This window comes from Hydra viridissima, unplaced genomic scaffold (genome assembly GCF_058129835.1).
Source record: "Hydra viridissima isolate aposymbiotic clone 2 unplaced genomic scaffold, HvirCarnegie_v1 scaffold_7, whole genome shotgun sequence".
NCBI classification, from domain to species: Eukaryota; Metazoa; Cnidaria; class Hydrozoa; order Anthoathecata; family Hydridae; genus Hydra; species Hydra viridissima.
Genome location: NW_028324306.1, coordinates 16,983,097 through 16,996,893, shown reverse-complemented (window position 1 = coordinate 16,996,893; position 13,797 = coordinate 16,983,097). Strand labels below are relative to the sequence as shown.

The window sequence follows — 13,797 nt, the reverse complement described above, 5'->3', positions numbered from 1 at the left end:
TCTCAATTCTTTCACCGTGTTTTTCCTTCATGTTTAAAAACCTTGAGACGCACCATTTGAAACATTCGTTGTCTTCGTTGACCATATTGATGAATGCTTTTTTGCTCGCTAGAAAATTGTCGAGAGGAATGTATGACCTCGCACGGATTGGATTGTAATCAATCAAGTTAATATCCATTTTCAAGATGGCAGACACTCTGTAATTCGACCCCATTTCGTTGTATTTGACCATGTTTTCAAGGATTTCATCTTTTGCTGTGTCGTAAAATTCTCCCAAATCCGTCGACTCCAAAATAATTCCAGATTTTGACGAAAAAGGGACAGTTCTAGACACTTCATCCCCAGTAGTAATGCTCACACACGACATCTCGCAAATCAAAACAATGTACGCTTTTTTATTTTTATTTTCTTGAAAAATTTTCATCGCACCGTCTTTTGCAAAGTCTAAAAAAGGCAAAAGCGTCATGATGATTTCCTTCGAATTGATGCGAAAATTGTTTGGTAACATGTCTCAACGCGTGATCGTTCAATTGAAAATAATGCGTGACTTGTAAACTGCTTCGCGCACAATTGATTTGAGGGTCGTTGATTTGAGAGAGTCTACTTTTTTTTTCACTTCGTTCCCCACATTGCTCACTGTTTTCTTCACAGCGTCTGGAACGCACTGGTCAATCAATTTAAGCACATTGTTTAAACTGTTGACAACCACATTTTTCACAGCCGTCGTCAACCTTGAAAACAGTCCAGGAGTTAACACAGGATACGAATCTGGAACAGGAGCCTCAATGAGGTGACGCGATGGCTCTAGAACAGATCTCGTCGCGATAACAGGATTTTGCAAATGGTTTGGAGCAAGAGCTGGTTTCCACACGAGAGATTGATTTGATGTGATGACAGGTCTCGGTGGAATTGTGGACGGTTTCGGAGCGATGACAGGCTTTTGAACAGTTGGTCGCGGTGCAGGAACCTGTTTTTGGACAGCCCATGAAAGTATGCTCCTTTGAGATGATGCTGCGTTTAATTTTGTCACGAGATCATCCTTTTGCATCTTTGAATAGTTTTTCAATTTTTGGACTTTGGCGATTTCTCGCAATTCTTTTAACGTTTTGTTTTCCATTTTTATTATGCCAAGAAACTTATTTAACTCAAAATCAATTTTTCGTGTTTTTTTTAATTTTTTAACTTTTTTCATGTTAAAATTTTTTTTTGACTTTGTCGTTTTTTTTTCATTTTATTACATCAAGAAAATATTTTTAACTTTTTCATGTTAAAAAAAATTTTGTACTGTCATTTTTTTCAATTTTTTTCGACTTTGTCATTTTTACGGTTTTCGAGTTTTTCAGAATTTAAAATTTCAATGTTGATTCCATTTTCCACTTTTCCATCTCGACGCTCCAAATATCTCCATCCATGCCCCGTTTTTTTTCATCGCTTTGTAAAGGGATTCGTATTCAACCACCTCCCCAGTGTCAATGTTGGTTGTTTTCACAGTCACAGGTTTTTTTCGAATTAAACCAAGCCTCTCGTATTTTGGGTCGATCGGTTTTTTCACATTTTCTTGTTTCACCTTTTCAGTTTTCACCTTTTCCGTTTTCACTTCTTTTTTTGGTCGACCTACAGGTCTGTCTTCTTTTGCACACTCCAAAAGCAAATCTTCGCTTATCAGATTGTTCTCAATCGCAATCATCATCAAAGTCAACATATTGTTTGAAGTTTTTGTGACTCCATTTTCCCTCAGCAGTTTTTTCAGATAATTTTTTGTGAACCTCATGTTTTATTTTTTAAAAAGAAATAAATTTTGTTTAATTCATTTTTGTCAAGATTTATTATTAAAGAATCTAATAAACAGCATTCATGTTTGTTCCGTCTGAAACAAATTTAATCAATTTGTCGGAAATGACCACTGCGAATATAACGGTGTTATCTGGAGTTGCTTTTCGAAATTTAATGTTCACAACCAATGCGGCCGTTTCAGAAACAACTCTTTTTTTTGCTTGCTGATATCGACAAAGAACAATGGATACAAATTTTTATATTTAAGCAGAGAAAACCCAGATTGGCAAACAAGTTCGTTTGTGCAGTAAAATTTTTAGTCAAAAGAGAACGCGTCAGAATGAGCCATGACAATTTTCTTTTCTCCAAAATTCAAGTCGTAATTTTAATTTGGATACTTTATCCCATTAACGGTCACGTAAAAATTGTTGGTATTGCAATGATTGAATACGGCTGGATTTGCAGTTTGACTGGAAGGTCTGTTTGTCTGAAGTCCGAATATGATATATCTAGGAACGCTTTGTCCGTGATTCTTCCTAGAGTCCAGGTAAATTCTGTAAGACCAGCGGGAATGGCTTGCCTTTCGACTTTGTTTGTCTTATATGCCACTGGAACGGAAATTTTCTTCGTCATTAAATCCATGAATTCGGCTTTCTTCAAAATATTTAAGTCAATTCTCGGCATAAAAAGTCTGAATTTTTTTAATGTCGATCATTCCCGCAGCAACAGTACCAGCTCTATAAATGGCGTCGTCATATTCTTTCTTTGTAAAGGTGATGGTGTGTCTGAATCCATAAACAACTTTGTCATAAGTTTCACAAAAACCAAAAATGTGTTTTAAAGGTATCCTGAACGAAAAAGATCCAATAGATATAGTGTCTGCGAACAAGTGGTCTCGTCTTACGTTGAATCCTGAATTTCCAGTGGCGTTTGAAGTATCTTTGTACCATATTTGCTTCAAACCATCGGCAAGCTGAAAACCGAAAGGATATTTCAACAATCCAAGCATGGTTGTTCCCTGACCTGGGTACATGACTCTCTCCACTTGCTGCACCGATAAGTCGTAAGTGACGTTGCTGAACAAATACATTATGGCGTTGTTCACGAAGGCAATGTTGTCTGCTGCTGTGAAAGCAGTTCCTTCAGCTTTTTTCAAAACTCCTTCAACGAGGATGTAAGCCTCTGACGGAAGTGTCTGCACAGTAGGCCGGATCATAACTTAAAAAAATTTGGAAAATTTCTTCGGGAATTTCCAGTAATTGGCTCTCAAATACGCTGAATGCAATGCTGCAAACCGTTTTTCGCTACTACTTTGCTATACTTTGTATTTTTACCTTTGAAGTTTTCAAATAAATTAACTTAAAAACGCTCATTTGTTACATAATTTATTGATTGAATTTATAATAAAATTCAAATTATTTGAACAGTCAAAACAATATATCATTAGCAAACGTTGATTAGAAACTATACTTAAATGTTCTTAAATTCAGATTTTGTGTCAAAGTGAGGCATCAACTTGCGGCGCGCCAGTTGAACGCGAATATAGCCATCACGATTTTCATGACCATAAACTTTAGATGCTGATTCAGTCACAATTTTAATCACACGTTCAACACTTTGATTGTGACATGGAAATGGCTCAATGTCAATAACTATGTCTTCAACTGACGAAAGCCATGCCAATATTTGTACAGTTGGAATATGTTTTGTCAGAACAGGTTCCAAGCGGGGCTGTGTTTGCCAGTCAATCAGTTCTTCATAACTAGTCGCTTGAAATCGTATCTCAGGGAGTTGAAATTTTCGATTTGGTATGTCATCTTCACGAGCACGAAGAATTCTCTTCAACGCAAGCTTACGGATCACTTGACGGTTGTCTTTGAGCATAGCCAGAATAATGCTCTCGATATGAGCCGGGTAGCTATTGCGCTTCAAAACTTGCTGAACAATTATTCGATAACGCACAGGAAGAAATCGTGATGTTTCTATCATTTTATAATAGTGTGGAGCAGCATTCCAGCAGTTTGAATGTTTCTTAATGTCAAACCAAACAACCGCATATGAATTCACAATAAATTTAGCCAAAAGTATTAGTTCATTTGATGGATTTTCAGTAGATATATAGAGGCGTAGAACACGGTTTGCTAGTGTCAACCACCTTGCATGGTTTAGTCGCCCAGGTGTTCTAGAACTAAATCTATCTGGTACAACACCTGTCTTCACCGCATTAACAATTTCGAAAAAGTACAGTTGATCACTGCTTAACAACTGCTTATTGCATATAATAGGTTCACCAACAAGTATGGCAAAGCTGACTATGGGTTTCTTTGAACCACTACGGTCTGTTTGTATTTAATGGACCAATTGGCAAGTCTATTTCAACAGACATTGAAATAGATTTGCCAATTGGTCCATTAAATGAATGGGGTCCAGTTGTTGCACCATCTAAGGAGTGAAAAAGATGTCGCAAAGGAAGCTCGTTCAGATGTAAAAGACAAATGGACCAGTGCAGTGGTCGACCAACTTCAATTTCCATTCTGCGTATAACTCCATTGTTTAAACCAGTATTAACGTTAGTTGAATCAGAACCAATACAAACAAGGTTCGTGCAGTCAACAGTATCAATTATTGAATCTGCAATGGATTTGGCTGATCCACTTGTTGTCGTACAATGATAAACATACTTTGAATTTGGCTCTGATAAAATGGAAATATGTTCCTCAGAAATCACAGTCTGCCTATCCCCCTCAAGTTTTAAAGTCTGATCTTTCCTTCCATCAAAATACAATCCAGTAATTCTACAATCAGCATTTTTACAGGATGTTCTCAGTAGTTTTCGTTCTCTGCGAATTTTATTCCGATCCACTGGCCCCATATGTTCTATACCAAAATCAACCAGAGTTGCTGATACAATCGCGGCAACTGCTCTATCTGATATGCCAAAACCATCTGCTTGTAGAGCAATATTTTTTAAACAACGGTTTTTCAGACGAGTAGATGTGACTTCGGTATCGACATCTGATACGGAAGGGGAATAAGTTTCGGTGTCAGAATTGTTGTCTGTTTCATTATCTGATTCATTATCAGATGCTTCAACGACTCTGGCACACTTAACTGCAGTCTCTTCCTTTGATAATGAAACAGATTTTCGTTTTAAACGCCTCTCAGCACGTGCGGATTCCTTCTTGTCGATTCCAGCTATTCCGCCAACACGTATAGTGCGTTGATCAGTTAGGAAGTCATGCTCAATTGCTGGCACCTTCAGAACCATTGGACAGCAACAAGACGAAAGTTCTTTGTATTTACACGAACAAATGTCAAACAATGTGTCAAGATCTTTTTCTATTTCATCTTGTTTGACTGTTGCAGACTTTGATCGAATCACTTTCTGAACATTGCCTATGTACTTCTCCAGCTGTAATTCTATGCCTCGAAGACTTATAGAAGGAACTGATGCTTTAATCCATATCTGAGAAAGTTTCTCTGCTTGTCTCTTACAAACAGACCGTAGTGGTTCAGTTTCATAATTCTTCTCAGACAAGTATGCTTTGCCTACTTGCTTGTGGGTTGGCAAGCAAAAATTGGGTAATTCACGACCTTCTCCAAAAAGTATATGACGATTCTTTGAAGCTTTAGATCTTGAAATCATTGTTGTTTTACGATTTTATAACATATCAGAATTTCAGTTAATTTCTAAAAATACAAGATGAGACGGATAAATTCTGCAATCAGTTGATAAAAGCAGAAATTAATAAACAATCATATAAAAATAGAATAATATAATAATAATATAATAATATAAAGTTATAATAGCGTTGGAGTTAATCATATCATTAGGGTTAATTTAGTTAGGTAGGTATAGGTTTGGTTCAATTTCATAACCTTGGGATTATATCTAGTATTAGGGTTAAATGCATGTTGCAGTTAATGCATGTACTAAAGTAAATATACTTAGCATATAAAACCTTAAAACTTAAAAATGCAAAGTATATTTAATTCTTTAGAAATATTTTTTTTGTAAATATTAAACAACACTATATCACGCCACTTTTCACAAATTCTAAAAAAATTAATTTTTATGATCCGGCCTACTGCACAGACTGGCAATCAATCTCAAAAACGATCGATCCTGAAGAATTTAAATCTAGATTTGTTGGAAGGTACTCGAAATAATCAACTTTTTCAATGCCAGTGTCATACTCTGGCATTTCATCAACTCTTAATCTGTCGGTGTTTATCATTTTTTTAAATAAGGAAAAAAAAATTATATAATTTTGATCCGTGAAAAAATTTACGCAATCAAAAGACCAATCCCCATTTTTACGAGATCTTGAATTCTGGATGCATTCTTTTTCGTCATTTTCCTTTTTACTTGAATGGACGAACCAAACAATTTTTTATGCAGCTCTTTCATCGGATTAATAGGAGCATACTGGTCCACCTTTGCCGCTTCGTTCACAATCGTGTTGACCAATTGGTTTGGATTCACCGTCCCTGTCTTGGCGTAAACTCTTTCAATCGCTTTTTTTCCTTTGTCGATGGCGACGTCTTTGGCTGTCAATATGGCGGAAGAGGCCAATTCTTTTCCGGCAGACTTAGCAACATCAGATTCCACTTCTCCCAAATCCAAATTATTACCCATGATGCTTTGAATAGAAGGTGCATTTTTTGTAATGACCATTTCGGAAATTTTAACCTGTATCGACTCGATCTGTGCACCGATAAAAACACCTTCAATTTTCAAAGAGGCGATGGGGTAGCACTTTTGTCGAATGTATTCAAAAGGATTTGCTTTCACGAGCATTTTATTTGCATTGACGCACTTTTCTTCTTTTGTTTTCTTTTTGAAAAAACAAAGAGGTCACTTCAATGTTTTTTTCGTTTTTCTTTGTAAACAACTTTCCGAAAAAAATGGGAGCTGCGTTTGGATTTTCAGATTTGTTTTTCAAAATGAACAAATCTTCCGTCATGATTGTTTTTGCTCTTCCTCCTTTTTTCAAAGTGGACATCATATCCTTGACTTGTTTTTGAAGAAATTTTGATATTTTTTTAGTCACCTCGATTAACTTTCTTTCTTCTTTGTTCATTCCTTTTTTTTTGTTGAGGTGGTACTAAAGCATTAAAATCATAAAAAAAATGATTTTGGGATTTTTATTTCAATATATGTAGAATTCAATTCTGGTTTCAAACATGTATAACTTTGATATTTTTTAAAAATAATATTAAGATATATAAGATTTTTAAAAAACATGGTAAAATTTTCTTCGCTTAGCAACGCCTTAGCAACGCCAAGCAAGATTTGGTTTTGTCCCAAAATCTTGTAATATATCTATGTTTTTAAACAGGGGGTCACATTGAATCTTCCAAATAAGTTTTTTTGATAAAATGTCTTAAATCCATTAGCTTAAACCACATTATTTTCATTAAACCACGACTGCAAGTTTCAAATTCTAAAGTGAAACAGACACCTAACTACAAATACAATAATTGATGGTTTGGTGCTGTTCCTTATTTATTTATTTTATTTAGAATTATAAAAACATTTATTAAGTATATTAGTTGGTTTTTAAAGATGCCAAAGTCTTTAAAAGCTAAGAAAAAGATGAAGTTTAAAGGTAACAGATTCACAAAAAATAACAAGCTTGATGATAAAACCATGCAATTCGAAAATCCTTGTTCAAGTGAAAAAAAACTTAAAAACAAAAAATGCAGTAGTTCATTTAGTAACAATGATGATTATAACATTCTAATAAACTTTTCGATTCTTCAGAATGAGCTTGTAAAATTTATTTTTTGTCCTAAATGTAGGAAAACAGTAACTTTATCAAATAATTTCCAAAAGAGAAAGGGATTTTCATATCTTTTATGTTTGAATTGCACAAATTGTGACTGGAACTATGAATTTGAAACCTCACAGAAAACAAATAAACTTACTTTAGGAAAAGCTGTAAGCTGTATTAATTATGAAATGGTTATAGCTTTTCGTGAGATTGGTCAAGGTTATCAGTGAAACCGTACATTTGCAAACATTATGAACATGCCAACACCATTATCATTTCCTGGATATCAATTAATAAATAATAAATTGCATACTTTTTATAACGATGCAGCTTCAGAAAGCATGAGCAATGCAGCTTTAGAAACAAAGAGTTTACTTGCTACCAATACATTTGATAATAGCATTACAAATTGCTAGGTCTCAGTTGATGGTACATGGCAAAAACGTGGGTTTTCGTCGATGAACGGTGTTGTAACTTTAATTTCAAGCGAAAATGGAAAGTGTTTAGACACGGCAGTTATATCCAAATATTGCAAAGGATGTGCCATGTGGAAAGGGAAAAAAAAACAAACCAGGGTTCCTGAACTGGCAAACAAATCATATCTGCCAAGCAAATCACAAAAAACCTTAAGGTTCTATGGAGGCTGCTGGTGCTATTTTAATGTTTTCTCGATCAATAAAAAATGATGGTTTGCGTTACACTTCATATATTGGTGATAGTGACACTTCATCTTTTAATGAAGTCAAGTCTTCTAAACCATATGGCGAAGAGATAACAATTGAAAAATTAGAATGTGTTGGCCACGTTCAGAAGCGATTAGGTACACGATGCCGCAGTTTGCTTCAAAGTATGAAGCGAAAAATACTAAGTGATGGAAAAAAAATAAATGGGGCAGGAAGATTGACAGATAACGTTATAAATAAACTTCAAAATTATTATGGAATGGCAATTAGGCAGAATAAACTATTATACCCAATGAAGAAATCTGTTTGGGCTGTGTTATTTCATAATAGTAGTATAAGTAATCCCATCGAACGCCATCAATTCTGCCCTCAATCGAAAAACAGCTGGTGCTTGTGGCAAACAGATAGGTTTAATAATCAAAACAAATATAAACCCACATTGAATATACCATTGTCAATCAAAGCTGTTCTTCTCCCGATTTTTCATGATCTTTTAAGTGATGAGTTACTTTCCAAATGTTTACACGGACAAACCCAAAACAACAATGAAGCATTAAATTCTATAATATGGAAAAAATGCCCCTAAAATATTTTTGTTGGAAAAAAATTTTTGGAGATTGGAGTTTCATCTGCAATACTACAGTTTAATAAAGGTGCTACTGGCATTTGCAAAGTTTTTGAACGTTTAAAAATTCCTGTGGGACAATTTATGAATAAAGGATTTGTTAAAAAAAACAATGAACAAATCAGAAATATGAGGAGAAAATCATCAAAAAAAGGAATACAACAAAGAAAAATCCTTAAAAGTATAAGAAAAGGTTACATAGACATTGAAAATGAATCAGAAAAACAACCAGCTAATTCTATTGGTGGTTGGTAGTTGACTGGGAAAGTTTATTGTTTTTAAAACGCGTTTTTTGCCATTTGAAAATTCTTAATATACACGATTACGCAGAATTAAATATCTCAAGATCTAAAGGTGCAATTACAATGAAATTTTCAGTATATATTCATTATATTCATATGCAGGAGTTGAACTAGAATTAAGTTCTAATACAAAATAGTTCATGAAATAATGTCTGATATGTCCCCCCACCTGGCACCCGCAGCTTGTTCAATATGATAAAATTGCCTTTACTCCTAAACTATATGGATACAGTAGATGATTCTAGTACAACTCCTACAACAATATGGGACCAATGTTATTGTAAAGTTTTGGAGCAAATAAATGACCCTATCTTGAGATATTGCATTTTGCGTATTTTTCTTTTTATGTGTTTTTAGATTTGGGTAAGCGAGGCAAAAAAAAAATTTTTATTTCAAATTATTTCAAAATTTGTATATTTTAGTTTTTTATATATAAAACTTCTTATTTGCAATTTTTTAATACAGTATTTAACATTTTAATAATAGCTTTAGAACCACCTTAAATCCTAGAAATGACATGGAATAACCAGTCAGTTCTTTCGTTTCAAAACTGCAACTTTCAAACACACCCAGAGAAAACAAAACTGGAGCTCTCAAAACAACATGACCTTTTCCAGAGGGGTAATCATAAAACAGCGGAATCTTTTGGTACTGAATTGGTTTTGTTGCTGAATAAATTTCTCCAACCGATAATTTGTTCTCATCAACATTTTCAATCGTAACAAAACTCATCTTTTTATGAAGAAAAAAAAATTATTTGTATCATTTTTTCAAACGTATCAATTCTGTATTGTCAATCCAGGAGTTAAACGAGTCTGGATATCCTTGCCATTTGACTAATGATTTGCTCTTTGTTTTTCGAATTATTTTTTCAATTCTAAATATATCTTGATTTGTCTTTTGCATTTCCTGCTCGTAAAAAGTGCCTTTAATTTCTTCACCGTTGGCGTCAGTGACTTTGTACGTTGGTGGATCTGTGTACTGAATTTTTGACACTGTGAAAACCTCCTCAGTCTATCTCGGCGTGTACCCTTTTTCAAAATTGGACTTCTTTTTTGTGATTCTCACTTTGTCACCTATTGAAAATTTCGGTTCTGGTCTTTCTGTTTGCACCTTTCCATTCAGGTTCATCCAGACCTTATTTTTATTCTTTCCATCGCTGGCTTACTGGAGTCATTTTGATGTAAGAGTGTTTTGTATTGTTGTAGTTTTGCACCATTTCATCTGAAACGTCAATGTATTTATTAGTGCTGTTGGCTGAAAAATATTTAAACATTTTTTTCTTTCATCGTTCTGTTCCATCTATCGACAACCCAACTTTTTTCTTCGCTTTCATTAGAACGCTTCGCTTTCAGTAGAAGCCCAACGCTTTCACGTGTTTGTTATAAAATTCTTTTCCTTCATTCACCCACATTTTTGGTGCACTTTCTTTTTTCAAATATTTTTTCAACGCTTCAGCCACGTCAAGACCTGTCTTGCTTTTTAAAGGAACGATCCATCCATACTTTGAAAAAACGTCAATGACCATGAGCAAATATTTTACTCCGTTGTTGAATTTTGAAAAATAGCGCATATCAACCAAATCTGCAGCCCATATTTCATCGATGCCATTCACAAACACTTTTCTTCTTTTGAAATGATGAATCACTGGTTTGTGAAGCTCCTCTGCAAGCTGATCCGTCCAATTCAGAAGACTCTCGGGAGTTTTGTTTTTTTAGCGACACCCAGTCCAAATTTGGCTTTGGCTTTGATAATGGGAGTGATGAGTTTTCTTTCGTTAATTTCTTTTTGAGTGGGGTTTGGAATGAAGTTCATTTCTTCAAGCATCATTTGATCTGCCAAATTTCTGTTTTGTATGTCGTTGAAATATTTATAAGCCAAATCGTGATGGTATGCTGCATTATCCACTCTGTCCACTGGTTTGCTCCACTCCTGATACATGTCTGTAGAAGTGAGCCTTTTGTCCAAGTTTGTGCCAGGCCCTGCAAAATTCATTCCTGGAATGTGCATTTCTCCAGGGAGTGTTGCTCACGGCAGTTTAATTTTTTTTGAAAATTTGTTGATCGATTCAACCAAGTCTCCCCGTTTTTGAAATGATTCATGCGAAGGAACAAACTTGCTTTTTGTCGTTCCGCAAACTTCACAAGTTCCTTTGATCATATTTCTGTTGTTTTTTGAGACTTCGTTTCTCAAATGAATCGTTTCTGTTTTTCTTTTACATTTTACGCAGTACATTTTTATTAAAAAAAAAAAACATTTTAAATAAAAATGGAAGTTACTGATCTGTCATGAAATATTGGAAAGAGCAAAAGAAACAACAAAAATCTTCTACCGAGAAGCATTCGAGGAATCATTGTCGGAAAGTCAGGTTGAGGGAAAACAACTTTGCTTCTGAATTTGCTGTTAAGACCTGGATGGTTGGATTACAACCATTTACAAGTTTTTGGAAAATCTCTTTTCCAACCCGAGTATAAAATACTGAAAAGTTCGTTCGAAAGGAATTTACCAAAAAGTGTTATTCTCGATTTGTTCAAGGTACAAAACGACATCGAAAAATTGAATTTAAACCCTGAATGCGTCATCAACGACCTTTCAAAAAATTATGCAGACAACCAGAATATGGAGTGTCAGTTTTTCGAAACAGCTGACGACGTTCCTAACCCTGAAGATCTCGATTCAACCAAAAACAATTTGATGATCTTTGACGATTTGCAATTGACCAAACAAAACAAGTGCGAAAAATATGACATCCGAGGAAGACATTCCAACGTGGACTGGTTTTACCTGGCTCAAAATTATTTCATGCCCCCAAGACAAACTTTCAGAGAAAACACCAATTATATTTGTCTGTTTCCTCAAGATTCAAAAAATGTAGACCACATTTATCGAGACCGCGTTTCGAGCGACATGGGAAAAGAAGAGTTTAAAAAATTTTGCAGACATTGTTGGTCTGAGCCTCACGGATTTGCGGTTATTGACTTGTCATCAAAAAAGTACGATGGAAAATATCGAAGCGGATTTAATAATTTTTATTTTCCAAAAGAGGCAATTTAAAAAAAATGGCGTGTATTAAAAAATGTCAGGCATAATCATCGACGTGGACGAAATGGCTTTTCTCGGTCTAGAAACGTACAACAGCTTTGCAAACATCACCAGCAAAAACAATTCTTTCAGGTACAGCATGAACAAACGATCCAATTGGGAAAACATCGCCATTCTAGAAGGGAGTTACGACATCATCGACATTAACAATTACTTGCAAAAGTCCGCCTCAAACACAATAAAAAGTTACGCGTCACAAAGTGCAAGTTACGTTGCCAGAAATAAAATCAGCTACTCTACAGAAAACATCAAAATCGGATCCAATTCCAACACTTCAAAATCAACCATCAAACTGGGTTTGAATTATTTGATGGACTTGAACGTAGAAAACAGCATCGCGTCAGTTTTTTGGATTCACAAAAAAACAATTGGACTCCAATTCTGAATACGAGTCCGACGACATTAGCAGAATTTCGAGCGTCAACACGATCAGAATCGACAACAACGTCATCGGGTCGGCATACATTAATGGCTCACAATTAAATTGCATTTACTCCTTTTACCCAGATGTGTGTCCAGGTTTTAAAATCATCGAGAGACCCACCTATTTGGTTTATCTCCCTGTCAAAGTGCCCGAAATTTCCACGATGATCACTCGCATCATCGATCAAAATGGAAATTAAATCGACTTTCGAGGGGAAGACATCGATCAAAATGAAAATTTAATCGACTTTCGGGGGAAGAATTAAATATTTTTCCAACGCTAAAAAAATGAGCAAATATATCAGTGTGAAACTACTAGTGTCTCAGGGACAGGTCGACAAAATAAAAAAATCAATGATGGAAGGCAAGCCAGTGAGCATTAGGATTTCAACAGAAGATTTTAACGGAAATGACGTTTTGATTTTAACGGAGAGTAAACATCGAAAAATTGTGGACGCTTTCCGTCGAGGAGTTGGAGTAACCATTAAAATGAGCAAAACTCAGGTGGAGAACAACTCAAAAGTGAAAGGAGGATTTATTGGAGCTCTTTTGCCTTTATTGGGAATGCTTGCAGCACGAGCCGCTCCCGTGGTTGCCACTGGTCTATTAGGTGGCACTGCCTCTTCGCTTGGGTGATCGACAAAATTTCAGGAAGAGGTGTTAAATACGTAAAAAGAAATGGAAACGTATTTAAAATGGGAACTCACAGAGGTAACGGACTGTTTTTAACGCCATGGGTGAAAAGAAGCTCAGTGAGAGATGGATTTTATGTAAAAAGCGGAAAAGGATACGAATCTATCGGTTCCAGATTACTTCTCGGACCAAACTCCCCATTCTCAAGCGTTCCCTTTTTAAATTTAATTTTGTGAAAATTTTTGACTTAAAGAAATTCTTGGCATATTAAAAATGAATTCCATTGAAACTCCGATGATTAAAGTGTCTCAAGATCCCATTCAAATTTTTAAAAATAAAGGAATCAAATGGCGGGATATAGAAATTTACAAATCAATCATCCAAACAAAAAAAGAACAAGAAGTTTTTTGTGCAAGATTTAAACACCTTTACAATAATAAAAATTTTTCTTTACGCGTTTTCACGTCATGAAAAAAAAA

At 35.0% G+C, this 13,797-nt stretch overlaps 1 protein-coding gene across 1 annotated transcript; it reads right to left on the bottom strand.

Moving 5' to 3' along the window:
- Positions 1 to 1,354: 1,354 nt before the first annotated feature.
- LOC149886397 (uncharacterized) lies at positions 1,355 to 4,946 on the bottom strand. The gene is made up of 3 exons (XM_090094380.1): positions 4,158 to 4,946; positions 3,890 to 4,105; positions 1,355 to 1,694 (listed from the first exon to the last, which is right to left on the bottom strand). Exons 1-3 carry the CDS (start codon positions 4,643 to 4,645, stop codon positions 1,355 to 1,357), a joined length of 1,044 nt encoding a protein of 347 aa, XP_089950506.1. The 5' UTR covers positions 4,646 to 4,946.
- Positions 4,947 to 13,797: the final 8,851 nt, after the last annotated feature.

Excerpts from the sequence above, each read along its gene's own strand:
- LOC149886397 (XM_090094380.1), bottom strand. The coding sequence starts at position 4,645 with ATGGGGCCAGTGGATCGGAATAAAATTCGCAGAGAACGAAAACTACTG. Across the intron at positions 4,106-4,157 it reads ATTGGCAAATCTATTTCAAT|TGGTTCAAAGAAACCCATAG; the intron begins GTCTGTTGAAAT and ends AACAGACCGTAG. Across the intron at positions 1,695-3,889 it reads CGTGTTCTACGCCTCTATAT|TTTGATGATGATTGCGATTG; the intron begins ATCTACTGAAAA and ends CAATATGTTGAC.